Source organism: Cololabis saira, chromosome 14 (assembly GCF_033807715.1).
Source record: "Cololabis saira isolate AMF1-May2022 chromosome 14, fColSai1.1, whole genome shotgun sequence".
Classification (NCBI taxonomy): Eukaryota; Metazoa; Chordata; class Actinopteri; order Beloniformes; family Belonidae; genus Cololabis; species Cololabis saira.
This window is the reverse complement of record NC_084600.1, coordinates 47,212,923-47,240,831: the sequence shown is the minus strand read 5'-3', so window position 1 is coordinate 47,240,831 and position 27,909 is coordinate 47,212,923. Positions and strand designations below refer to the sequence as shown.

Sequence of the window (27,909 nt, the reverse complement as noted above, 5' to 3'; positions counted from 1 at the left end):
AACTGACAGGAACTAATTATAATTAGAGCACACGCCCACTTTTATTAGAATGAAGGCTAATTTAAATCATGTAAATGTGGGTTTGCTCTCGGTTTCCTTGTATTTATTTGTATTTATTTGATACTTGTGTTTAGTTTGAGCCGACCTTCCCTGACCTCAGGGATTTTGTCCCCGAACCCTTTGCCGTCCGTGCTATTTCCTGTCATTCCTGTATCTTATCCAGGCATGAACTTCCTGTCTGTTCCAGCGCTGTTTTGTTAAATAAAACTAGTTTTGCTCATCCTGCCTCCGTCTCCGTCTGCAGAAGTCCTGCAGGTTTCTTTATCCTTTATTTCATTCATTAAAAGAAAAACTAAACACTTCAATTTCATTCCAACAAATTTCTTTCCTTGAATGAAAGGAAACGGAAAGAAGACTAAGCTTATTTTATCTGTCCCTTTTTCCTAAGAAATCAAGTTTCAATTAATTATTTGCCCTCTAGTGGAAATATAAATTACTGCAAATCAAATCAAATGTCCAAATACTTCTCGAAAAGGTGAAAGACTGGACTCGGGACACGTCTGGAAGCTTTTATTTCAGATTCATGTAGTTAAGGAAACAAATAAAAGAGTCTAAACACTAAACTTCATCTGTAAAGTTAAAAAAGAAAAATTTAAATATACACGAACCATCAAAAGGTCACTTTTAGGTTTCTTAATTTCTTCAGAAATAAATCTTTGGTTCCGAGGATCCGGATCTCGTCCTGAACCTTCTACAAACTCAAAGCTGAAGCTGAAACTCAACCTAAAACCTGGCGGCCATCTTGGATCAGAGTCTCAGGACCGGTGACATCACTTCCTGGAACTAGCTCCTGGCTCCGCCCCCTTCAGGAGGGACCGGTGACATCACGGGTCCTGGCTCCGCCCCCTTCAGGAGGGACCGGTGACATCACGGGTCCTGGCTCCGCCCCCTTCAGGAGAGACCGGTGACATCACTGGTCCTGGCTCCGCCCCCTTCAGGAGGGACCGGTGACATCACGGGTCCTGGCTCCGCCCCCGTTCTGCAGGATCTTTGGAGTCTTGAAGACGTTGGTCCTGTAGAACTGCAGCTCCTTGATGCTCTCCTGGATGTCGTCCAGAGCCCTGGAGGAGAGAGAGACGGTTACCATGGTTACCACGGTTACCACAGACACCCGGGTTAATCTGGAACTGGATCCAGGTTTGGGGACCCCAGTCCTGATTGGTTGGTCGGTTGGTTGTTTGGTTAGTCGTTCGTTCGTTCAGTTAGTCGTTCGTTCAGTCATTCGTTCGTTCAGTCATTCGTTCGTTCAGTTAGTCGTTCGTTCAGTCATTCGGTTAGTCGTTTGTTCGGTTAGTCGTTCGTTCAGTTAGTCGTTCGTTCAGTTAGTCGTTCGTTCAGTCATTCGGTTAGTCGTTTGTTCGGTTAGTCGTTCGTTCAGTTAGTCGTTCGTTCAGTCATTCGTTCGTTCAGTCATTCGTTCGTTCAGTTAGTCGTTCGTTCAGTCATTCGGTTAGTCGTTTGTTCGGTTAGTCGTTCGTTCAGTTAGTCGTTCGTTCAGTTAGTCGTTCGTTCAGTTAGTCGTTCGTTCAGTTAGTCGTTCGTTCAGTCATTCGGTTAGTCGTTTGTTCGGTTAGTCGTTCGTTCAGTTAGTCGTTCGTTCAGTTAGTCGTTCGTTCAGTCATTCGGTTAGTCGTTTGTTCGGTTAGTCGTTCGTTCAGTTAGTCGTTCGTTCAGTTAGTCGTTCGTTCAGTTAGTCGTTCGTTCAGTTAGTCGTTCGTTCAGTCATTCGGTTAGTCGTTTGTTCGGTTAGTCGTTCGTTCAGTTAGTCGTTCGTTCAGTTAGTCGTTCGTTCAGTTAGTCGTTCGTTCAGTCATTTGGTTAGTCTTTCGTTCGTTCGGTTAGTCGTTCATTCAGTTAGTCGTTCGTTCAGTCATTTGGTTAGTCTTTCGTTCGTTCAGTTAGTCGTTCGTTCAGTTAGTCGTTCGTTCAGTCATTTGGTTAGTCTTTCGTTCGTTAGGTTAGTCGTTCGTTCGGTTAATCGTTCATTCAGTCGTTCAGTTAGTCGTCCGTTCGGTTAGTCGTTCGTTCAGTCATTCGGTTAGTCTTTCGTTTGTTCGGTTAGTCGTTCGTTCAGTCGTTCGTTCGTTCAGTCATTCGGTTAGTCTTTCGTTCGTTCGGTTAGTCGTTCGTTCGGTTAGTCGTTCGTTCAGTCCTTCGGTTAGTCTTTCGTTCGTTCGGTTAGTCGTTCGTTCGGTTAATCGTTTGTTCATTCGTTCGTTCGTTCAGTCATTCGGTTAGTCTTTCGTTTGTTCGGTTAGTCGTTCGTTCGGTTAGTCGTTCGTTCAGTCATTCGGTTAGTCTTTCGTTCGTTCGGTTAGTCGTTCGTTCGGTTAGTCGTTCGTTCTTTCAGTTAGTCGTTTGTTCGGTCGGTCGGCCAGTTAGCTAGCTAGCTAGCCAGTTAGTTAGTTAGCCAGCTAGCTAGTTGGCTGTCGTCTTCACCTGTGTGTGTTCTTCTTGTGAGGGACACGCTTGTACTCGTCAGGAAACCACCGCCTGAAACAGAAACCACGTCAGACCAGAACCAGAACCAGAACAGCTCAGAACTCCTGGACCAGGACCAGGACCAGAACCAGGACCAGAACCAGAACCAGAACCAGAACCAGGACCAGGACCAGGATCAGGATCAGGACCAGGACTCTGTGGACCAGAACCAAGACCGGTACCTGCTGAGCTCCTTGATGGTGCTGACGTCCACGATCCGGTAGTGCAGGTGGAACATGAACTGGGGCATGAACTTGTCCAGGAACCTCTTGTCAGCGTGAACCGAGTTTCCTGCAATAATAATAATTCAAACTGATCACCAACATTAACTCAGGAGCACAATATTAAAAAAAACTTTAACCTGCAAAACAAAAATATATAAAATAATTTGTGCTGATTTTTTAAATCTAAGATGAAGTCTGGATTAATGTCTTTAAGTGACGTCTTCATTTATTTGGCTTCATGCTGTCAGACACAGTAAGCTACCGGTGTTTCCTCGTCCCCCGCCGTACACTGCAAAAACTCAAAATCTTAACAAGAATATTTGTCTCATTTCTAGTTAAAATGTCTCATTTTTAGTCTCAAAAATCTCACACCAGATAAATACAAAAATCTGCCAGTGGGACAAGATTTATCTTCTCATTACAAGCAAAACAATCTTGTTCCACTGGCAGATTTTTCTACTTATTTTAAGTGAGAATCTACTTGAAACAGGTGAAAATTGTTGTGGAATGAGATTTTTTTTTGACTAAAAATGAGACATTTTAACTAGAAATAAGACAAATATTCTTGTTAAGATTTTGAGTTTTTGCAGTGTAGTCACGGTGAAGCCGAGCGCTACATACGCTCCGTCATATTTCCTCGTCTTAGCTTTTGAGAGACTTTCGTGTCTCTTTATCTCCGTCTCATGAGGGTTTGCTACACTTCGTGTCTATACTTCATACTTGCAAAAAACGCTGCCCCCTAATGGAGTGGAGGTGCAATTGCACTTTATTCTAGGACAATAAAAAAATCTAAATAAAAAAGCCTGTTCCCCGAAGGTCAAACGCGCCCCCTTGACGGCCCTCGTGCCCCCCTGGGGGGCCGCACTATTTGAGAAGCACTGGTTTAGGTTAAAAGTTCTCACAGAAACCTTTTATTCACCTCTTTCCCTTCATCTCAGCAGTTCTCATCCTTCAGTAAATATTCCTATAAAGCATGATAATAATGATTAAAGCTGCAAGCAGCATTGAACGGGCCCTCGCGCGTGCAATTTTCACCAATAAAAGTTAAGGACTCAAAACCGAGTCCGATGACACCACCATGACTCTTTATGTCAAACCATTCAAAAGTTATTGCAGAAAGTAGGATTTATCAAATATGGACCAATCAGATGAAGGGGGGCGCTTTTTGGCGTCTATCGTCGCCACGGTAACGCTTTTGACTGAGAAAAGTCATGCGTGTTGTCGCAGGATGGAGACGCACATTTTGATGTATAACACACCTGGGTGCACGTTACGGTTCGGGCCGCATTAACGGCCGAAGGAATGGCATAAATTGCGCCAAAATGACAGAATTAATTCAAAATGGCCGACTTCCTGTTCGGTTTCAGCCATGGCGCCAAGAGACTTTTATTTAAGTTGTGACATGATACAGGTGTGTAGTGATTTTCGTGCATGTACGTCAAACCGTATTGTGGGGCTTGAGGCACAAAGTTTTCTAGGGGGCGCTGTTGAGCCGTTAGGCCACGCCCATTAATGCAAACCATTAAATATCACATTTATCACCAGGCCTGGCTTGGTGCAAAATTTGGTGACTTTTGGGGCACGTTTAGGGGGAAAAAAGGCCCTCATTTCATCTGAAGAAAAACGAGAAAAACAACAAGAACAATTCCTACAGATACAATAGGGCCTTCGCACTGTAAGTGCGAAGGCCCTAATAGTAATAATAATAATAATAACTAGACAAAATTCCCGGGAAATTTTGAAGTGCCACGGGACTACTGCCGGATGATTGCGGGGCTAATTTGCACCAATGAAGGTCAACGACTCAATACAGAGTCCAATGACACCACCCATGACTCTGTATGTCAAACCATTCAAAAGATATTGAACTATAACGTATCGGCCAATCAGAAGAAGGGGCGGGGCAAATTTGCACCAATGAAGGTCAAGGACTCGATACTGAGTCCAATGACACCACCCAAGACTCTCTATGTCAAACCATTCAAAAGATATTTTTTTAAATTTTTTTTATTACATTGCAGTCAATGGAGACCGAGGCAGGAATTCGCGTGGCTTTTAGCCCCCCCGTTTGAATTTTGTGCATACCCCGGCTGTCAAAGTCACATTTTATGAATCCCAACACGTATGTCTACATTCTGACCAAAAATTATCTGTCTACCTTTTACGGTTTGGCCGTGAGCCCGAGTTACAAATAAAAAATAAGGTTTCTCTCACTCTAAAAAATTAGAGCTTCACTCTAAATTTGACAAAAAAATGATTTCCAGTCCTCGCTTGAGCGCTCATATCTTGAAAACTGTACATTTTAGGAAAAAACTGTTTGGAGAGAGAAGAGAAGTTTTCTTCCGTTTTGAAGTTTGAATGACGTTTCTGTGTGCAAGTATGAGAAAGATATGTGACTCTGAAAAAAGGTGAATTTTGTCTTTTTTCTCGACATTTTCCCATCTGCTTTGAATGGCGCCATAGAAATACATGGGGAAATGAGTTCCCCATTAGTTTGGAAATTTGGAAATGTTTTTGCACCTCGTGCAAAAGCTATTTGTGCGATCGCTCTGAACATTCACAGGACTGTAGTTAAATTCAGGGCCTACAACTTTCTAAATCGGTTCAGAATATTTAGAGTAACCGTGTGCGAGTGCTGAGGCCCCAAAGTTCTCCCAATGCATTCCGGATGGGGGTAAGCGCGCACGTTTTTGCACGTTGCGCAAAAACGTGCATGCCAATCGCTAATAAAAGTCATAGCACACGATTCCCACTTAAGGCGCACGTTTCTACGTTTTTACTTTTCGCGTTTTCTCAAAGCTGTAGGAGTAGCAGCGAACCGAAATCTGTCCAGAAAATGAATAATAAAAATAAGAATAAATCCACACAATAAGTGCCTCTGGCTTTGCCAGAGGCACTCCTCCTCCATTGCAGAGCTATGGAGGAGGAGTGCCTCTTGGCACAGCCGTGGCACTAATAATAATCATCATCACCTGCTAGGGGACACTGTCCGGGCGGCGTGTGCTGCCGGACGAAGGACAGGAACTCGTACTCGGCCTGTTGGAGAGTGATGGTGCTGCTGCGGACGGCCTGGGTTAGTCCTGACTAGAGACAAGGAGATAACCAGATAACCAGATAATTTCTTCTGAACAGTCAAGGGTCTGTTATGGTGTTCCGCAGGGTTCAGTATAAACTGAACCCGCAGGGTTCAGTTTATACATGCAGCCGTTGGGAAGTATAATCCAGAATCACGGCATACACTTTCATTGTTATGCTGATGATACGCAGCTCTACTTGTCTATGAAGCCGGATGAAACAGAACCGTTAGTTAAACTTCAGGCATGTCTTAGGGACATCAAGGACTGGATGTCCAGAAATTTCCTGCTTCTAAATTCAGATAAAACAGAGGTTATCATTCTTGGTCCAGAGCATCTTAGGAAGGGATTAGATGGTGTTGCGATGGCTTCCAGTGCAACTGTGAGAAACCTTGGTGTTGTTTTCGATCAGGATTTGTCGTCTAAACCATATGTCAATCAGGTTTGTAAAATAGCGTTTTTCCATCTCCGTAATATTGCAAAAATTAGGAAAATCCTCTCGCAGAGTGATGCAGAAAAACTAGTTCATGCGTTTGTATCTTCTAGACTAGATTACTGTAATGTGTTGTTAGCAGGATGTCCAAGTAATTTGCTGAATAGGCTCCAGCTGATCCAGAATGCAGCAGCACGAGTGCTGACAGGAATCAGCAGGAGAGACCACGTCTCTCCAGTGTTAGCGTCGCTCCATTGGCTACCTGTAAAATTCAGAATCCAATTTAAAATTTTATTACTTGCATATAAAGCCCAAAACGGCTTAGCTCTGCAGTATTTACAAGACATGATAGTGCCTTATGTTCCTGGCAGAGCTCTCCGCTCTCAGAGTGCAGAGCTATAGCAGACGGAGATGGAAACATCATGAACCTGTTCTAATCCCGTCTGATTCAGGTTCTTCTGACCGACACTGAGGTCGGTCCTCGTAACAAGCCGTTGCCATGGTTACACCCTCATCCCTCTCCTCTGAGTTGGACCTTAAAAACACATCTTAAGTGTTAATATTCCTCCACCTCCATCTTCCTTCTACCGCCGTCTCCCGGCGGGGAGGAGGTGTCTCTCTAACACGTGCACCGTCCTCATCCTTACGAAGGAAACGTCTTTCTACACGACCCGTGTCTTAGGAGACGACCCGTCTCCTAGGAGACGGGTCGTCTGACCTTCCCATGATGCTCTCTGCTCCAGGACTCACCTTCCCATGATGCTCTCTGCACCACTCCGACATGCCGTCCAGCAGCTCGTCCGGCTGGTTGATGATCAGGTTTGGTCCCTGGAACACAGACAGGAGAGAGAGTTGGGGGGACGGAGAGACGGAGGACGGGACCCCCCCTACGGACCCCCCGCCCCATGGTAACCATGGTAACCCCCCCCGTTACCTCGGCCACCAGGTTCAGGTCCGGGTCCGTGATGATACAGGCCATCTCTATGATCTGGTCCTTGTCGATGTCCAGACCCGTCATCTGGGGGGATTAATAATAATAATTAATAACTAAACCACTCAGACCCGTCATCTGGGGGGAGAGATCCAGAATTAATGACCACTAGGGCTGGGCGGTATGGACTAAAAAAATGTATCACGATCATTTCTGGCATTTATCCCGATAACGATAAAAATGATGATAAAAAAAATACCAATTCAACTCCACCTTTGTAACTATAAATCTATCACCACATTCAGTCCTTGGAGCCAAATCACTGCTCTAAAAGAATACTGAATGGTACTAAGCCAGCCTTCCAGCCTTCCTGCCTTCCTTCCTTTCTTAAATCAGTTTTACACAAAAACGTCATCAACAGGAATTTATCATTTTTACCGTGAGATACAAATTCTTACCGTGGGGAATTTTTTTGACGGTAAATCGTGAACGGTAAAATATCACCCATTCCTAATGACCAGCCTAGAGCATGTACGGGAGACGTCTGAAACATGCAGGACATCGTCCTCCCATCCTCCCGTCTAGAGCCTTGTATGGAACTGTTTCCTTCATCCCTCAGTGTTTCTATCCTCTCGCCCGCATCCGCAAAACTGAGAATTCATGCAGCACAATCATAGAGATGTATTGATTTAGTGTCTCTCCCGTCCCACAAGAGAAATGTCCAGACAAATCTATCTGATCTAATGTTAACATGATAATTGTGGAGCTTGATGGATGATTGACAGTTCAAAGGTCACCTGACAGGAAGTTAGATGCAAATCCATCATTGTCATCAAGTTTTTTTTCCCTTTCACAGCATCAATTATGATTGAGGTTTTAGCAACGAGAGCAGCTGTGAGTGGCTCAAATAATACTAATAAATAACATGGAATAAACAAAGTTAATGAATTAAATTAATTAATTTCGTCCAAAAATAATAGGTTTTGGTGAGAAATCCTGCAGATCAAAAACCTTTGGGTGAAGCTAGTCATGAATATCCTGGGTATTAGAATATAAGCATTCAAAACATAAATGACCAGTGGTTTCACATTCATCACTAAATACACAGTTATTAGTTTCAATACCAAATCACCGGATGGTTTTACACCATTTAAGGTTTTATAATGGAGTTCTTTTGCTTAAGTAAAAGTATTTTGTTCGTAACATGGAGATGATATGTTACGGCTAAAAAGATTTAATTTCTGTAGGAAACCGAGGGGTATGAGATGAAATTAAACGTATTTCTAATTAATTTGTTTGGAATTTTAACCTAATTAAAGTCACAGCCATCATTAAGCCTTCACTCTAGACTGCAGTGTCTCTCTCTCTCTCTCTCTCTCTCTCTCTACCCATTTCCTGTCTACTTCCTTTCAAAATAAAGGTTACTAATGACACACAAATAATAATTCATGTCAAATAAATATTAATAATAATATTAATTAATGATATTAATAATAATATAATAATAATAAAAGAAACTACCCACCTCCAGGTCCACCCAGACCATCCTCTGGTCCAGACCCCCGAAACTCATGCTGGATCTGCTGGGACCAGAACTAAAACCACCAGAACCAGAACCTCGTGCTGCTCCCAGATCCGTCACGTGCTTCTGCGCGGCTCCGCTACAGCGCGTGCGTGTGAGCAGCCTGCGCGTGCACACTGCAGTCCACGTGAGAGTCCGCGCGAGCAGCGGCGTCATGCTGATCCACTTCCGCTCTACTTCCGGGGTTTTACGCTCTACTTCCGGTTCCAAGGTGTTTTTTTTTCTTTTACTTTATTAGCAAATCTTGCTTTACAAACACCAACAAAGTAGTGTGGAACAGTAACATACAATGATGGAGAAAATTATAAAAATATCTAGTATGAATAAGAAGTCATAATATAAATAATGAAGGTAACAGTCAAAATACTACTACTACTACTACTAATAATAATAATAATACAAAAATAAATAAATAATAATAATAATAATATACAATAATACGCTGTGACGCCATACCTTTTTTTTAACAAACTTTATTGAAAATATACAAACTCTCAAAGTATGGAGGACTTTTAGTGCCAAAATTAAATAAATACATCATTAAATAATTAAAATGGGAATGCAATATGTCATGTCAATTCAATGTGTCATTCGTTCATTAAATGTGTAATTAATTAATTAAATACTGAAATAATTAACTATGTTTTTACTTAAAATGAATTGTATTTTAATTAATTAATGACATATTTCATTTCAATTTTAATTAATGACACATTTAATTAATGTCATATTTCATTCCCATTTTAATTAATTAATGAAACATTTAATTAATGAATGATGTATTTATTTATTGAATTTTGGCACAAAGAATCCTCCATGTTATGGAGGATTTCTTTTTTATATATTTTATATCTTTTATATGCCTATGCCTATGCTAGCAGCTGAACTAGCCTGCTATGCTAGCAGCTGAACTAGCCTATGCTAGCAACTGAAGATGAGATCAGCTGATTGAAGGAACGAGGCACCACTTGGTTTATTTATCACAGTTTTAATGACATTTATCTGAGTAACAAACACGTCACCAGGAACCGTCCAGATGGAGGTGAAGGAGGCGGAGCCAGAGCTGGAGGAGGCGGAGCCTCCACCCGGCTCCACAGGACAGCTGATGACATCACAGCTGATGACATCACAGCTCAGCAGGAAACCAAGGCACTTCCTCTGGAGGTCTGAGTGTGTGTGTGTGTGAGAGAGAGTGTGTGTGTATATATGGGTGTATGTGTGTGTTTCCATGTGTGTGTGTGTGTGTGTGTGTGTGTGTGTGTGTGTGTGTGTGTGTGTGTGTGTGTGTGTGTGTGTGTGTGTGTGAGAGAGTGACGTATCACTCCCTGACACTAGCGCAGTAGGAGAACTGGGGGAAATGAGCTTCCTGACTGGGATTATCAATGTCTGTGTTCGGACCTGAGGAGAAAGAGAGAGAGGAGAGAGTTAGAGGTCAAAGGTCAGAGTTAGAGGTCAGAGGTCAGAGTTAGAGCTCTGAGTTAGAGGTCAGGGGTCACAGTTGGAGTCTGGACTAACCCCCCCCCCCCCGATCTAAACTGTTTGACAATTATACTGTACTCTATTATACTCCCGACGGCAGGAAGTGCTGCTGTTACTATGGTAACGACTCCCCCTCCCAACGGTAGGAAGTGCTGCTGTTACTATGGTAACAGCTCCCCCTCCCAACGGTAGGAAGTGCTGCTGTTACCATGGTAACGACTCCCCCTCCCAACGGCAGATAGTGCTGCTGTTACCATGGTAACGACTCCCCCTCCCAACGGCAGATAGTGCTGCTGTTACCATGGTAACGACTCCCCCTCCCAACGGCAGGAAGTGCTGCTGTTACCATGGTAACAACTCCCCCTCCCGACGGCAGGAAGTGCTGCTGTTACTATGGTAACAACTCCCCCTCCCAACGGCAGGAAGTGCTGCTGTTACCATGGTAACGACTCCCCCTCCCAATGGCAGGAAGTGCTGCTGTTACTATGGTAACAACTCCCCCTCCCAATGGCAGGAAGTGCTGCTGTTACCATGGTAACAACTCCCCCTCCCAACGGCAGGAAGTGCTGCTGTTACCATGGTAACGACTCCCCCTCCCAACGGCAGGAAGTGCTGCTGTTACCATGGTAACGACTCCCCCTCCCAACGGCAGGAAGTGCTGCTGTTACCATGGTAACCATGGTACCAGGACCAGCCCCCCCCCCTGATCTCCAGCCCCCCCCACACCTACACTTGTCCGGAGGCGTGAGTGTGATGGTCTGGGCCGTGAACTCCTCGTCGAAGTATCGCGTGTCCGTCTCCGAGGAAACCTGAGGTTTGAAGGGGGGGGGCAGCTGCAGAGAGGGGGGGGGTAATATGTATTTATGATTAATTAAATACTACATCAAATAGATATGTATTCCTCTTTCATATTTACTTTATTGGTAACTGTTTTATAAAATCAGTTCAGGCCGTGGTATACGCTCATTACATCACTCAGCTGTGATATAATGAGCGTATACCACGGCCTGAACTGATTATTGCTTAAATATTTAATTCATATTATATATATTAAACTCTTACACCCAAAACATCAACACGAGCTCTAGCTATAGCTAGCTATAGCTAGCTATAGCTATGTATGTGTAACGTGTATATGTACACACATGTCCAGATCAGTTCTGACCCGGTTCCTCCTCACCTTCCTCTGCTCCACGTCCGTCCAGCTGATGGAGGTGAAGAACTTGTGACCTTTGACCTCTTTGGCGTCTTCAGGGCCTCCGCCGAGCCTGGGGGGAGAGAGAACCGGGTCAGAGAGAACCTGTGAGGGGGGGCCGACCCTGGGGGCCAACCCGGATCACCCCTAACGGGCCGGGGCCGACCAGGGAACCTCTAACGGGCGGAGAAAAAAGTTGAAATGTTGAGAAAAAAGTTGAGATTTATGTTGAAGTACCTGTACGGGGCCGAGCCGGATCACCCCGTAACGGGTCGGCCCCGGTCGACCCGGGGAACCTTTAACGGGCCGCCCCCGCTCCCCCTACGGGCCCCGTACCTCTGCTAGGGCCCCGTACCTCTGCTAGGGCCCCGTACCTTTGTTTGGGCCCCGTACCTCTGTTTGGGGTCCTTCTTCAGCAGCCCGGCCAGCAGGCCCCGGGCCTCGGGCGTCAGGTTCCGGGGGAAGCGGATCTCCTCCATCAGGATCAGCTCAAACAGCCTCTCGTGGTCCTGGTTGTAGAACGGCAGGCGTCCACACATCATCTCGTACATGACCACGCCCAGACCCCACCAGTCCACGGCCCGGCCGTAGTCGCTGTCCTCCAGGACCTGGGGAGAACCGGAGAACCGGGTCAGAGAACCGGGTCAGAGAACCGGAGAACCGGGTCAGAGAACCAGAGAACCAGATCAGAGAACCGGGTCAGAGAACCAGAGAACCGGGTCAGAGAACCAGAGAACCGGGTCAGACCTGTCCTCCAGGACCTGGGGGCCACAGGTTTGGTACCAGACCATTTTATTGATAGGGGACCTTGTTGAGCCGCATTTTGTAATAAACTAACCCAACATATTTTGTAATAAATTTTTCCGCATTATGTAATAAGTTGTTACATTTTGAGAAGATTATTGAGAAAAAAGCCGAAATGTCGAGAAAATAGTTGAAATGTTGAGAAAAAAGTCAAAATTTCATGAATAAAGTCGAAATGTTGAGAAAAAAGCTACATTTTGACTTTATTCTTGAAATTGTACTTCAACATTAATCTCAACATTTCAACTATTTTCTCGACATTTCAACTTTTTTCTCAATGAATGGTAGCAGCTCTCATAGACATGAATGGCTGCTGGACGTGCTATGGCACTTTCAGTGTGAATCCAGGGTAACACTAACCCAAATCAATATCTGATCAAATCGTGATAATCGATCCTGAATCTTAAGACTTAAGACTGGACCGGGCCCTCCGTCTCACCTCGGGAGCCAGGTACTCCGGAGTTCCACAGAACGTCTTCATGGTGGCGTCGGGAGTGATTCCCTCTTTACAGAGACCGAAGTCCGTGATCTTCATGTGTCCGTCTTTGTCCAGCATCAGATTCTCCAGCTGTGGAGAGAAAAAAAACCACATTCATGTTAAAACAGCTGAGAAGAAGCTGAAGGACGTCCCAGAACCGGCCGTTTGGACCACCGCTCTGGTTCTGAGGGAGTTCTGGAGACGTGTCCGAGTCCATGACCCGGTTCTACCATCATGCCTGGTTTCAGACCAGGGTTAAACGCCCTGCAATCCTAGGTAAGGATCAACTTGTTTCCAAACTCATTCTACAACATATTCATAAATATACATGCTGGGAGAAACCATATTGCCAACTCAGCATGCAGAAAAGCGATATCTGACTGTGTTGTATGCAGACGTTACCAAGGAAAGCAAGGAGAACAAAAATGGCTGATTTACCCGTAAAGAGTTATTCCAAACTTACCTCCTTTCACAAACACAGGAGTGGACTACTTTGGACCCATCGAGGTTAAGAGAGGTCGCAACATGGTCAAACGCTATGGTGTCATATTCACCTGCGTGGCAAGTAGAGCCATACACCTTGAAGTAGCACATTCATTGGATACAGACTCATGTATTAATGCAATGAGAAGATTCATGTGTCGCTGAGGTCCAGTTGACCACATAAGATCTGACAATAGCACAAACTTCATTGGTGCAGAACGACAGATCAGAGAAGCATTGGCCTGCCTTGTGTAACACTGGTTCAATGAGGAGTCCAATTTGTATGAAAACCACAGACACACTTGACTTACCCTTTGGCTCTTTGGGGAGCATAGGTCATTCATGAACTTCTTCCAGCTGGTTCGGTGTTGAGCGATCTTCTCTGCTTCCTTCCAAGATGTTCCTTTCTCCTTGAGTTCTGCCTCGACAGACCTTTTCCAGCTGTTTTTGGGTCTTCCCGGTTTTCTTTTCCCCTGAGGGTTCCAGGTTAAGGCCTGCCTGGTTGTGTTGGATGCTGCTTTTCTCAAGGTATGCCCGATCCAGCCCCATTTCCTACGTCTTATCTGGGTTTCTATTTGTTCTTGTTGTGTGATTTTCCAGAGCTCTGTGTTTGTGATGGTGTTAGGCCAGAAAATTCCTAAGATATGTCGTAGGCATTTGTTTATGAATGTTTGCACTTTGTTTGTTGTTGCTTTTGTGGTTCTCCATGTTTTCGCACCATACAGTAAAACTGCCTTGACGTTGGAATTGAAGATGCAGAGTTTGACTTGCGTGGAGATGAGTTTGGAGTTCCATACTTGCCGTAGTATTAGAAAAGCTGTTCTGGCTTTCCCTATTCTAGCTTGTATGTCTTTGTCGCTGCCTCCATCCCTCCCTACGATGCTTCCCAGATACGTGTATGTGTCCACCTCTTCTATTGCCTCTCCATCCAGGTTTATGATATTGTTTGTTTTGTGGTCTGTATTTATCACCTTTGTTTTGCTTTTGTTGATGTGAAGTCCTGTAGTGGCTGCTGTTTTGGCAAGTTTTGTGAGTTTGGTTTGCATTTGTGCTTGGGTGGTCATCTGCAAAATCTAGGTCTTCTAATTGACCACATTGTCCACTGAATGCCCAGATTTTTCTCAGCTGTCGTTGTTGAAAATAATAATTTGTATTGAAATGCTTCACACAGTTTCTCTTCCTTAAAGAGTTCTTTTTTTTAAAGTCCTTTATCCATTGAATCAAGGAACAAGAGTCAAGTAATGTTCATTCAGTTCAACAAGGTTTGATCCACCAGTTGTGGAGGTTTAACTGAGTCCAAGCTAGCGCCATCAAGGATTGAAGAGAGATTCTTTATCCAAACCCATTCAAAGGTTTCCACTAAAAAAACCTGACCGCTGATAGCTGAACATAAGCGTTTTAAAGTGCCATTAAGGGCCCAGTCGGCCCACGTTGCACCAGCCCAGGGTTGATCTCAGAGTGGATGGAGGAAGAGGGAGTGACCCCAGGGTGACCCGGATATAGACACACTGGTGTCCGGGCTGGGCTCATTTGTTCACAGGGCCAACCTTGGGTTACACTTGACCAGAGCAAAATACAGAAAGCTTTGCTGTCAAAGGGACTGAAATGGAGCTTCAACCTGCCCGCAGGGTCTCATCATGGAGGAGCATGGGAGCGTCTTATTCGTCTTGTTAAGAAGGTGCTCTACTCTGTTCTCCAACAACATGTGGATGATGAAAGTTTGCTTACCATCATGTGTGAAATTGAAACCATTTTGAATGATCGACCTATCACAAAGGTCTCAGATGATCCAAATGACTTAGAGGCACTTACGCCTAATCATCTGCTGCTTCTGAAGACAAAACCATTGCTGCCGCTTGGACTTTTTCAGAATGACGACCTGTACGCTAGAAAGAGGTGGAGACAGGTTCAATACATGTCGGACCTATTTTGGAAGAGGTGGTTCTGGTCCGGGGTGAGTAAAGTCCGAGTGCCAGGGATCTACAACCCACTGAGTTGTGTTTCCACAACCGTTTCAGCACCGATGCCGACTGGAGACATCCAAGAGCATCGTAGACACGTCAGACTACTGCTGTCATTTAGCAGTCGCTTTTATCCCAAGCGACTTACACCTTAAGGTGCGGGTATGGTTCTGCGTCACACACACGCAGAGCACACGGCGCACCCGTGACGCCGTCACGAATCGTTCTGACTTCTCCGTCTCTCCATTTGGTCGCGGTGCAGTACCCCCCGCGGCCACTAGTTAGCGATCTTTTTCTGAATGGTTTATCCGACTTTTTCCGGTCACAGTAAATCAAAGAAATAAGGACAACTATTGTGCAAAAAACAAAAACAAAAAAAATCACATATAAACGAAGAAAAAAGCCCTGGAAGTTCACTACTGCTTCAAACCGGAAACCGGAAATGCTTCGCTTTCAAACGAACCAATCACAGCCCTCTCGGTCTGCGTGTGGTCGGCGTCTCCTCGACGCCTAGTTACAATTTTCGGGAGGTGCACGTCAGTGACGGCGCATGTGACGGCGTGTCCTCTGCGTGTACAAAAACCACACGCCGTAGACACGGCGTCGTTTTGACGCAGAAGCATAATTCAGCCTTGAGAGTCCAACACCCATGGAGCAGTTAGGGTTAAGGTCTTGCTCAAGGGCCCAAGGAGGTTCATCTTGGTTGCCATGCCGGGGCTTGAACCGAGGACCTCCAGACCTCCTCTGTAGCCACTAGACTACCACTAAACCACTACCCCCCAGACACTTGCACAGGTCTCACCTTCAGGTCTCTGTAGACCACGTCGTGAGAGTGCAGATATTCCAGCGCCGACACGATCTCAGCTCCGTAGAAACGAGCTCGATCCTCCGTGAAGACTCTCTCCCGGGACAAGTGGAAGAAGAGCTGGAAGAGACGGGTCAGAGACGGGTCAGAGACGGGTCAGAGACGGGTCAGAGACGGGTCAGGGTCACCCAGAGGTCACGCAGCATCTGAGCGCGTGCAGACCTGCCGGGCCTCACCTCTCCCCCGTTAGCGTACTCCATGACGAAGCAGAGCCGGTCGTGGGTCTGGAAGGCGTATTTCAGCGTCTGCAGGAAGAAAACACGGTGAGAATCTACAGACGAACCTCCGGGCTTTCAGATTCTCCTCACTCATCTCCGATCATCTGCTTTTATGGATGGTTGATTTTCTGAGCATCAGATCTCAGCAGGTCAGAGTTGGAACATCACTCTCAGATAAAATCATCACTTCTACAGATTCCCCTCAGGGTTGTGTTTTATCCCCACTGGTATTTATTCTGAACACAAACTCCTGCACAAGCACTTTCTCCAACAGGCACGTTATCAAATACGCAGATGATACTGCATTAAATAGATCAAATACGCAGATGATACTGCATTAAAGAGATCAAATACGCAGATGATACTGCGTTAGTGAGATTAAAGACGCAGATGATACTGCACTAGTGAGATTTAGGGCCTGCCCCAATACTCCCCCTACCCCTCGTTTTCATCCCTATGGATCGAGGGCCAGAAAAATTTCCCAGAATGCTTTTCGTCGTCACTGAATCAAAAAAAAAAAACATGGCAGACATTTCTTAGTTTTTAGTGAATAAAATAAATATTTTGAGTTAGTTTCTGCATAAAAATGAGTTTTGATTACATTTCTAGCGAGAAATATATATTTTACTTTCATAATATTCACTCAGTGAATGTACATAATCACTCGTTTGCCCGTTGTTGCGAAGATCACGTCGGAATAAAGGCTGTTAGGTTACGCCGTACGTTACGTAACCTACGCCGTAGGTTACGTAACGTACGCCGTAGGCTACGTAAGCTACGCCGTAGGCTACGTAAGCTATGCCGTAGGCTACGTAAGCTATGCCGTAGGCTACGTAAGCTAAGGCGTAGGCTACGTAACCTACGCCGTAGGCTCTGCGTCGACTCGCGGACCGAGGGCAAACATCATTTACAGATTCGTCTCAGATTGTGACCGAGGGAGCAAGCATTTTTTTGTGAGAAATAGAGAGAAATAATCCTGTGACTCGTCAGATTTGTTTTGGATGTTTCTGATATAATAGTTTTCAGAAACCACAAAGTAATCCAGCTGTTATCTGGGTAATTTACACACTTTCAGATAAAGCTGAAGTGAAGATAGCGGAGCTGTTTTATGATTCCGCGTTAAATCAACGCAGAGCTTACGGCGTAGGTTACGCGTCGATTTCACGCGGAACCATAAATCAGCTCCGGAGCAGTCAGGCAGAAATCCCGAAATTATCGGAGCAAATTTCTTAACAGGCGTTATTTGGATAAACTGAGTCCAGGTTAGGGATCTTAACGGTTACTTTTACGTCTGAAAAAATATTAAAACTTAATAAAGTGCCATATTAACAGCTACAGCTGAAATTAAAACAGCTTTTGAAAATTTTGAAAAATAGACTCAAAATGGTGCATTCTGGTGGTCTCAAAGCTCCATAATCACATCTTTTATCAGAATTTTTGCAAAGAATGATGCATTTTGATAACATAATAACACGCATTCATCATCATGGGTAATTCTTCATGCATGAATAAATCTTGAAATCAAGATAATTATATCTTAAACTTCTACAATGGCCAGAATCCCCCTTTCACACCTAAATTAAATGACAAAACGACAAAAGACAAGCAGCTCCTTGTCTTTCAGAACTGTGGTGTGGAACTCCGAACAGATCTGCTCAAAGTTCAGTGATGAGGAGCTCCACTGAACTATTTGTTATAATTTTGATTATTTAATTCTTTATTGATTTCATAAAATATTCAAATTTTTTGAGATTTTTTATTTGGGGTTTTCATAAGCTGTGGGCCATAATCATTAAAATTATAATAAAGGCTTGAAATATCTCACTTTGCATGTAGTGGGAAATAATATATTTGTTTCACCTTTAGTTGAATTTACTGAAACTAATTAAGTTTAGCAATATATTCAAATTTTCTGACCTTCACCTGTATATTATGACCAATAAATAAGAGCATAATAAATGTCCCATATCAAACCATATCGAGCTCAGGGGATGATTCAGGTATGAGGAACTCTGCAACAGATGCCTGGCTCCTCTGGGATGTTATATTACGTTTATGGAGGTTCCTGCAGCATGCTGTCTGACACACCTCAGAGAGACCTCTGTTTCCTCTTTTAGGACGAGGTGGGGTGTCTGGAGCCTCTGGAGACATCTTGACTTGACTTTTTTTTTGTTTAAAGCCGCGCGTGTCGGTGCAGTTAGCAGCAGTGAGAGGTAAAGGCTGATTTATGGTTCTGCGTCAGACCAACGCAGAACCTACGCCGTACATTGCGGGTCGCCGCGTACCCTACGGCGTAGGCTCTGCGTCAATTTAACGCGGAACCATAACTGAGGCTTAACTAGGCAACGGAGCGCAAAGGGGTTCCGTAGGCCTATTGGTTCAATACGGAACGCAACTTTTAATTCCCAATTACGTAACAATTCCGTATTTCAAGGGGCGGGTGGCAAGCCCATCCTCATCTCTGCACAGCCTACCTGCAACACAGCAGTGCTGCTGCTTTTTTGTCCCGCTGCAAAAATGTATTATAAACTGAGCTGCCGGCTCCTCTTCATTTCTGCTGCTGCCGCGTCCTGGCTGTCTGTCTGTGAAGGCTGATTTATGGTCCTGCGTTAAATCGACGCAGAACCTACGCCGTAACCCTACTTTTTTTTTTTTTTCCCCGGAAACCGCGGAAATTTTTTCCTGAGACCAAAATCCGCGGAATTCCGCGGATCCGCGGAAGAATCTGATGCCTGTAACTTTCTGCTTCATCTGCTGGTTTGGGAACAAAAGAGGTCTGCTAGGAGGACAGTAACAACAGAGGGGACTAGACCGGAGCCCCTTCTAGTGGAACCGGGCCGTCCTGGGGGGGGCGTCCCGGTTCCTCTGAGGGGGGGGGGGCGGTGGCGGGTCTCACCGTGAGAAACGGGTGTCTGGTGTTCTGCAGGACTCGGCTCTCCGTGACGGTGTGGGCAACTTCATCCTGGAACATGGAGGACAAGAACAGGAAACATCAGGAAACATGAGTTCAGCTGCAGATCTGAGACCTGCTGGTCTGGACCGGGTGGGGGGTTTAAGCCACGTTTTCACATAGCCGGGGTATTTACAAAAACACTACTCTACGTTTTGAAAAATCATTTCCAGGAACCTGCATAAATATCTGTTAAGGTGCTATGAGCAGCCAAACCTGCAGGGGGCAGTGTAACGAGAAGATAAAGTCATGCTAGCCAATCAGAATCCTGGAAAAAAACATCAACAAAGGACACGAGTAACTTCCAGTTACTTCCAAGATGAACCAGAGTCTTTGGTTTGGAGTGACAGAGAAGTGGAGTTACTTTTAAGTGTGACGTTAGAATATAAAACAGGTAAAATACAAGAAAATATTGACGGTTACAAACTAATTGTAACCACAGGTGTCACTCATGACGCTGGTGACGTTTCTGTCTCATAATGTGACGTTCTGAAGCCTAAATGTCCGTTTCTCTCCGTTTACAAGCAAACGTGAAGACGGAGGTTTTAAAAATCTACACTTTGGCCGGAGTTTTCAGAAATTATGGTTTTTGGAGATTTTGAGCTTCGTTTTCGTGTAAACCAACGAACAAAACGCATGAAAACACCACTGTTTATGCTACGTGGAAACGGGGCCTCAGTTACTTAGAAGCCGCTATGAGCAGGGTGGGTGGAGCTAGTGAAGTGGGTGGAGCCAATGAAGTGGGTGGAGCTAATGAAGTGGGTGGAGCTAGTGAGATGGGCGGAGATAGTGAGGTGGGTGGAGCTAGTGAGATGGGCGGAGCTTCACCAGACGCCTCAGAAAGTCCGTCAGGACTCGGGTTTTCCCCACCTTGGCGATGATCACCATCTTGCGCAGGATCTTCATGGCGTAGTGAACTCCGCTGGATTTCTCCTTCACCAGAATCACCTTCCCGAACGTTCCCTTCCCCAGGAGCTTCAGGTACTCGAAATCACTCATGTTCTGGAGGAAAACACAGGTATTTATACGTGTAAAAGTACTGGAATAACTCAAAATCACTCATGGTCTGGAGGATCGCATGATGTTGTTGTTCCCTCCCGGGCACGGAGGTCCGGGTTGGAGGAAGCGTCTCACCACTTTGTTGATTCAGATTCTGATTGTGATTGTGATTGTGAAATTACTGGAGTCTGCCTGTTTCTTTTCAATACAATTGTTGATTCTATAATCTGACCTTGACAGAGCAGCTTGGCCGGTTGCTCCAGTCACAATCTCCCTGGTGGATTGAAAACGAGGGACTCTGCCCCCACTAACCCTCCCCTCTCAGGAACATCTGTGGACCTGTTTCAGAACTGTACCGAGCCGCCTGATAACATCAAGGACATTTGCTGAGAGCAGCTCTGGGGAAGTTTCACAGACTTACCGCTCACACACACACTTGCTGATAACCACACCTCCCTCATTCTCAACGCCTTCCCGCCCCCCCCCTCTTATCAGCCCCCCCAACGCAGTCTCCAGGTTTCGAGCGCCACAAAGCCGCGGCGATCAGTTGGATGTACCGTGCCGGGACCCCCGACCCCCAAACACCCACATGCAAGTCTTGTGATGATGGTGTTGCTTTGAGTGCCGAGGTGTTTTTTGCACCTTGACACTGCGTATTATACTCAGTGTGAAGATGTGTTCTTCTCCCCCCCCATTCCAGTGTTACCCTTGGAAAAATAGGCACATAATACCATTGTGTCGCCGCCGGTGTGTCCGAAGTCAAAAACATGTCTTTCTAAACTGCCAATAAAACCCGATTCTGACTCTGACTGTGATTGTGATTCTGATTGTGAATCTTCTCACCACTTTGTTGCTGCTCTTGTTCATCACCACCTCCATCTCCTCCAGGCTGCACTCGCTGGGAGAACCCAAAACGTCCATCGGCTCCTCGTCCTCGTCCTGCATCTTCAGGCTGTTGGTGACAGACTGGATGGCCTTCATCCACTCCTCCCTGGAACAGAGCGGGAACCAGCAGGAACCATCAGGAACCAGAGCAGGAACCAGAGCAGGAACCATCAGGGGTTACAGGCGATATCTTTGCTTAGATAAGACGATTGGACCAGATTCAGGAGTATCGGAGGTATCGGAGGAATCAGAGGAGATGCTTCTCACCGCTCGCCGCTGTTCTCCACGTGGAACGTTCTCTCGATCACCGTCGTCCACTGCAGGCAGCGAATCACGAAGGTGTTCGGCTTCGGCCGCTCCGTCTTCATCAGTTGGCATTCTGGAGGAAAAGAGACTCCAGATTACTGGACCTGAGGAGATGGAGGTCCTGGTGGAGCTGCAGACCAGAGGAACTATCAGAGGAACCATCTCTGGACCAGACTATGGTCCTGGTGGAGCGGCAGACCAGAGGAACTATGAGAGGAACCATCTCTGGACCAGATACTGATGGTCCTGGTGGACCTGAGGTCCCTGGACCAGATGGAGGTCCTGGTGGACCTGAGGTCCCTGAACCAGGTCCAGGGACCTCAGGTCCCGGTAGACCTGCAGACTCACCTGCCACGGAGAAGTTGTTGAGGGGGGGGGACGCCAGCTCGCTCAGGTCCGGCTTCTCCTTGTAGCCGATGAAGGAGCCGTCGCTCTTCAGGATGAAATACCGCGGCCTCCACGTCTTGATGTACTCGCCTGGACAGAGGACACGACGGGGGACACGTCAGACATTCAACTCTACAATCAGCACTTCTGTTTCTGAGTTAAAACACATTTTACCAAACCGCAGATGAAGAGTTCAAAAAAGAGTTCAAAAACCAAATAAAAACCAGAAAAACAAACAAAAGACTGGATGAAGGAGGTCTGGATAGAGGGAGGATGGGAGGACGGGGACACGTCAGACATCCAGCTCTACAATCAGCACTAGGGCTGGGGATCGATTCAAATGTCAAGAATCGATTTGATTCTGAATCTTAATATTCCGAATCGATCATCATGATTTGATCCGATTCGATATTGATTTGGCTTAGTGTTATTTAAAATGTTTTTTGAGCTGTTGCCTGAATTATATGACTGTAAAATAACTAGTGAAATAATAATTTCACAATAATTATTGTGAAATAACTAAGAAATAAATAACTCAAATAGGCCTTTCAATATCCATTTAAAGTGCAGAAAAATAAATTGCAACAGTTCATGCAGTAAACAAATCATTTTAGCTTATCTAATTTATTCTGTCACCACACACACATGTTGCCATGAAGCACCTGCATTTTTCAGAAGTGTCATGACAAACTGTGTGTCCGACTACGGGGATTAAAGTTCGCCTGGCGAAAATGATGGGGAAAAAAAAAAAATACATCTATCTTTAGGAATTAATATGAGAATTGATTTAGAATCGGAAAATCGATTTTTTTCAACACAGGCCTAATCAGCACTTCTGTTTTTGAGCTAAATCACATTTGACCAAAAAGCTTTTTACTCTCTTTATTTAACCGGAGAAACAAACCCTTGAGATGAAGCAGCACAAGAGTTAAAGACAAATAAAAACAACAAAAACAAATGAAAGACTGAAGGAGGTGGCCGTCCTCCCGTCCTCCTGTCCTCCATCATTTAGCCCAGGGCTGTCCAACCCGCGGCTCGTGAGCCGCATGCGGCTCTTACGACTTTATTTGATGGAGCAGTGAAAGACAGACACGTAGGAAGTGGAGGGCAAAATATACCACGACTGGAACCGAACCCGCGTCGCTGTTCAAGGGAAAGTTTACATAAGTTACTGCTCAACCCGTTGAGATATACGGGGCTCGTGTTGACGTTTTTAACAGAGTGGGGGAGTTTAATATATATATGATATCAATTAAATATTAATATTTTAAGCAATCCAAACCGATAAGCCGTAGTATACGCTCATTATATCAGCTGAGGATCATTATATCACAGCTGAGCGGTGTCTCAGGCCCAACGCGATGTATTGCTTTTATAAAACGGTTACAGATAATGTAAATATGAAAGAGGAAAACACAATCTATTTTATGTCGTTTTTAATTAATCAGAAATACTTATTATCCAGTAAAAATATCCCACTGTGTAAAACAATAGTCCATCTCTCCAGATGTAGCTCTGCATGTCGGAGACAGGAACTCCTCCATCCATCCATCCATCGTTAGCTCCTCCCCGCTAACGTTAGCTCCTCCCCGCTAACGTTAGCTCCTCCCCGGAGATCAACGTTTACCGTCAACATGCCTCATTAATTGTTAATGAAAATAAAAAACAAACTTTAACACCAGCTACTTTTTCTACCTGCAGTAACCGTCAATAATCTGTACCAGTTGGTTGTTGTCATGGAAACATTGTTGCTTCCCTGACGTGGAATGATCTTCTGTGATGAGACTTTAGAATAGAAGCCGTGGTATAAGCTCATTATACCACAGTTAACAACCAATCAGATCATTATACCACAGTTAACAACCAATCACATCATTATACCACAGTTAACAACCAATCAGATCATTATACCACAGTTAACAACCAATCAGATCATTATACCACAGTTAACAACCAATCAGATTGCAGGATTCCACCTTTCCATTTTCTAATGGTAGTTTATGTCTCAGAGAGCAGGGAATGAGGGATCATGAGTAGTTGATGGAGTGAGGGATCATGGGTAGTTAGAGTGAGGGATCATGGGTAGTTGATGGAGTGAAGGATCATGGGTAGTTGATGTGGATCTTTGCAGGAACACAGGAACCAGTTGTGGCTCTGACTGGTTGGACACCCCTGATCTAGATGTTTCCAGTTCTAACCAACCCCGACAGAACTGGTCGTGTCATTAATAAACTCGTCTAGGGCCCTAGCACTGTCAGTACTATTGTATCTGTAGGAATTGTTGTTTTTCTTTCTTTATTATTCTTTCTTTCTTCCGACGAAATGAAACGACATCCACTGCCAATCCAGGAAGCAGGAACACACGGAGACACACGTCAAGCACTGGAAATCTGCAACAAAAAACCACAAACAAAACACGAAACCGGCACGGAGCCAACCAAAACAACAACAGCAATCGACCCAAATCACGAGATCCGAATACGGTCTGGGCTAAGCTACCGCTACCGCTAACTTACTTCAAAAACTACAGAGCCAGTGTGTATGTCTATGTGTGTGTATGCGTGTAGGTATATGATCATGCGTGTGTGTGTGTGTATGCGTGCATGTGTGTGTGTGTGTGTGTGTGTATGTATGTGACTGAGTGGCTATATGTGTGTGTGTGTGTGTGTGTGTGTGTGTGTGTGTGTGTGTGTGTGTGTGTGTGTGTGTGTGTGTGTGTGTGTGTGTGTGTGTGTAATAAACCAAACAAAGCTCCACCTGAAGTGTATCTATAGTGGGGGAGGGGGGGAAGCAACCCCGCCACCCGCAAGACCAGAGGCCGACACAGAAGAGCCCGGAACCCAGGCCACCAGCAACCCCACAGAGGGGAGAAGTAGGAGGGAGGCAACCCACCGCCTGCGAGGCACCCCCCCCCATTAATAATAATAATAATAATAATAATAATAATAATAATAATAATAATAATAACCATCTTTGTATAATATAATATTCATAAATTATTAAGTTTTGATGTCCTGCCAATGGAGGCTCAAATCCTCCATGGCAGGACCCTTCCATACCGCATTCTCACCGACACAGACACACAATCACGCACCGTTTCCCCCTCCCCGGGGGGTCCAGCACCGTTTCCCTCCCCGGGGGGTCCAGCACCGCCAGAAGGCGCCCCAGGCTGCACGGCGAGCCCCGCCAGGCCCGGGTATCCCGACCCACCCATCCCAGGCCGGCGAGGGAACGCGGGTGATGTGGGACCCCCTCCCGCCCCTGGTGTTGAGTGCATGTGATTAATGCCATAAAAACAGGGAGGGGGAGGGCCAAGTATCGATTTGACACCGACCCCCCCCCCTCCCGAACTACGTGTCATTGTCAAATGTATTTATTAAGTGTTGAATGTGCAGTGTCTACTTTGCTGTTAAAACCGTGAGGCGGGGAGTGCCGGGCCACGCGGGACAATGCCCCCCACGACACGGACCCCCCGCCCCTCGCCTATGTGCGTATGAATCGTGTAGGGGGGGAAGGAGGGGGAGCAGAGGCCGAAGCCAGGAGGCAGGACCAGCAAAGCCGGCCCTGGTAAGACACCCGCGTTCCCCCACCGGCCATCCAGTAGACGGGGGCCGGCCCTCTCTGCCATAACTTTTGAATGGTTTGACATAAAGAGTCGTGGGTGGTGTCATTGGACTCAGTATTGATTCCTTGACCATAATTGGTGAAAATTAGCCTCGCCCCTTCTTGGTTGTCCCTATTTTCTGCTCTAACTTTTGAATGGTTTGACATAGGAAGTCGTGGGTGGTGTCATGTCTGATATGCTTATGGGGGCGGTGGCCGTGAGTGCGAGGGCCCGTTCATCCGTTCATCGCTGCTTGCAGCTTTAATCTTTTATTGTTCTTAAAAAAACCAAACCAGTATTAAAGTTCCAGCTTGTTGTTTCAGAGACGGTTGTGGTTTATTTACCTCGTTTGTGCAGCCAGCCCTCCCTGACGACGCTAACTTCATTCATGGTTCAGATCAGGGAATCAATGTTTCTCTGATCAATTCCAGTCTCAATCAGTCAGAAGAAGAGAAGGAACCTGAAAGAGAGAGGGGAGACGATGTCACTTCCTGTTTATCACTTCCTGTTTATCACCGTCAGGAAAACCAGGACGAGTTACGGTGACTTGTAAATAACCAAATAAATAACCAAACCTGACATGTAAATAACCAAACCTTAAACGTAAATTATGGAGGATTTTTTGTGCCAAAATTAAATAAATAAATACATCATTACTTAATTGAAATGGGAATGAAATATATCATTAATTAATTAAATGTGTCATTAATTAATTAAAATTAGAATTAAATATGTCATTAATTAATTAAAATACAATTAATTTTAAGTAAAAAAATATATGTATTATTTCAGCATTTAATTAATTAATGACACATTTAATTAATGATTTCCGGTGAATCATGAAATGTAAAACTGTGACTGAGTTCGACGAGTGAAACTGACAGTTTTACATTTCATGATTCACACGCAACATAAAATCATTAATTAAATGTGTCATTAATTAATTAAATGCTGAAATAATAAATATATTATTTTACTTAAAATGAATTGTATTTTATTTAATTAATGACATATTTAATTATAATTTTAATTAATTAATGACAATTAATAAATTATATATTTAATTCCCATTTTAATTAATTAATGATGTATTTATTTATTTAATTTTGGCACAAAAAATCCTCCATAGTAAATAACCAAATAAATAACCAAACCTGAGATGTAAATAACTAATTCTGACTGGTAAATAACCCAATTTTACGAGAAAATAACCAAATTAACAAGTAAATAACCGACTTTACATGTAAATAACTAATTCTAACATGTAAATAACTAATTCTAACAGGTAAATAACTAATAAAAACAGGTAAATAACTAATAAAAACAGGTAAATAACTAATTCTAACATGTAAATAACTAATTCTAACATGTAAATAACTAATTCTAACAGGTAAATAACTAATAAAAACAGGTAAATAACTAATTCTAACATATAAATAACTAATTCTAACATGTAAATAACTAATTCTAACAGGTAAATAACTCATTTTAGCAGGTAAATAACTAATTCTAGCAGGTAAATAACTAATTCTAGCAGGTAAATAACTAATTCTAGCAGGTAAATAACTAATTCTAGCAGGTAAATAACTAATTCTAACAGGTAAATAACTAATTCTAACAGGTAAATAACTCATTTTAGCAGGTAAATAACTAATTCTAGCAGGTAAATAACTAATTCTAACAGGTAAATAACTAATTCTAACAGGTAAATAACTAATAAAAACAGGTAAATAACTAATTGAAACAGGTAAATAACTAATTCTAACAGGTAAATAACTAATTCTAACAGGTAAATAACTAATAAAAACAAGTAAATCACTAATTCTAGCAGGTAAATAACCGGATCTCTGTCCTGATCTCTGATTTCTGACTCGGTTCTGCTCAGATTTGTGTCTGTAGATAAAAACGCACCGTGTTTCCTCAGAATAATCCTCAGATAAATCCTCAGATAAATCCTCAGATAAAACACTGGTTCTCCCACGGTTCTGTGACGGAACTGGCCGGGCCGGTCCGGTCCGGTTCGCGCATGTTGTTGGGCCGAAGCTCCGCTCGGACCCGGACTATGACGTCACAGATCACGTGCCTGACAGGCTCTAGTTCAGCATGCAGGAGCGGCGCACGCGGGGCTCACGTGTTCAGGGGGTCCGGGGGGTCCAGGGGGTCCTGGGGGGTCCAGGGGGTCCAGGGGGTCCCGGGTTCTGGGGGTCCAGGCTCGGTCCGGATCAGGCCGTCCTCTCCTCGCAGGAAAACCCCGTCTCTTCTTCTCCCACTAGTGGTTCTGGTTGGGGGCCCGGGGACATTTGTGACCCCTGCAGGACGGAGGAACCCGAGCAGGGCCGGAGAAGAGCTGGGGGTGGGCTCTGGTGGGGGGGCCATATATATGTATATATATATATATATATATATATATATATATATATATATATATATATATATATATATATATATATATATATATATATAATGTGTGTGTGTGTGTGTGTGTGTGTGTGTGTGTGTGTGTGTGTGTG

General features: G+C 44.5%; 2 protein-coding genes across 3 annotated transcripts; both read right to left on the bottom strand.

Annotated features, from left to right (window-relative positions):
- Nucleotides 1-563: 563 nt before the first annotated feature.
- Nucleotides 564-8,952, bottom strand: LOC133459426 (oligoribonuclease, mitochondrial-like). Its single transcript, XM_061739328.1, has 7 exons — nucleotides 8,729-8,952; nucleotides 7,207-7,290; nucleotides 7,023-7,100; nucleotides 5,738-5,849; nucleotides 2,724-2,832; nucleotides 2,500-2,553; nucleotides 564-1,121 (listed from the first exon to the last, which is right to left on the bottom strand). Exons 1-7 carry the CDS (start codon nucleotides 8,939-8,941, stop codon nucleotides 995-997), a joined length of 777 nt encoding a protein of 258 aa, XP_061595312.1. The 5' UTR covers nucleotides 8,942-8,952; the 3' UTR covers nucleotides 564-994.
- A 1,064-nt stretch (nucleotides 8,953-10,016) lies between these two features.
- Nucleotides 10,017-27,659, bottom strand: LOC133460147 (RAC-beta serine/threonine-protein kinase-like). Of its 2 annotated transcripts, none has more exons than XM_061740709.1 (14): nucleotides 27,531-27,659; nucleotides 25,744-25,859; nucleotides 21,757-21,885; nucleotides 21,370-21,481; nucleotides 21,061-21,208; nucleotides 20,089-20,220; nucleotides 19,165-19,230; nucleotides 16,227-16,295; nucleotides 15,988-16,110; nucleotides 12,703-12,831; nucleotides 11,853-12,067; nucleotides 11,445-11,532; nucleotides 10,995-11,097; nucleotides 10,017-10,183 (listed from the first exon to the last, which is right to left on the bottom strand). In XM_061740709.1, the coding sequence occupies exons 2-14, from the start codon at nucleotides 25,787-25,789 to the stop codon at nucleotides 10,104-10,106; spliced, it is 1,440 nt and encodes a 479-aa protein (XP_061596693.1). In that variant the 5' UTR covers nucleotides 25,790-25,859; nucleotides 27,531-27,659; the 3' UTR covers nucleotides 10,017-10,103. The 2 variants fall into 2 exon arrangements, with proteins under 2 accessions (XP_061596693.1, XP_061596692.1); XM_061740708.1 differs by lacking the exon at nucleotides 27,531-27,659 and adding an exon at nucleotides 27,311-27,504.
- Nucleotides 27,660-27,909: the final 250 nt, after the last annotated feature.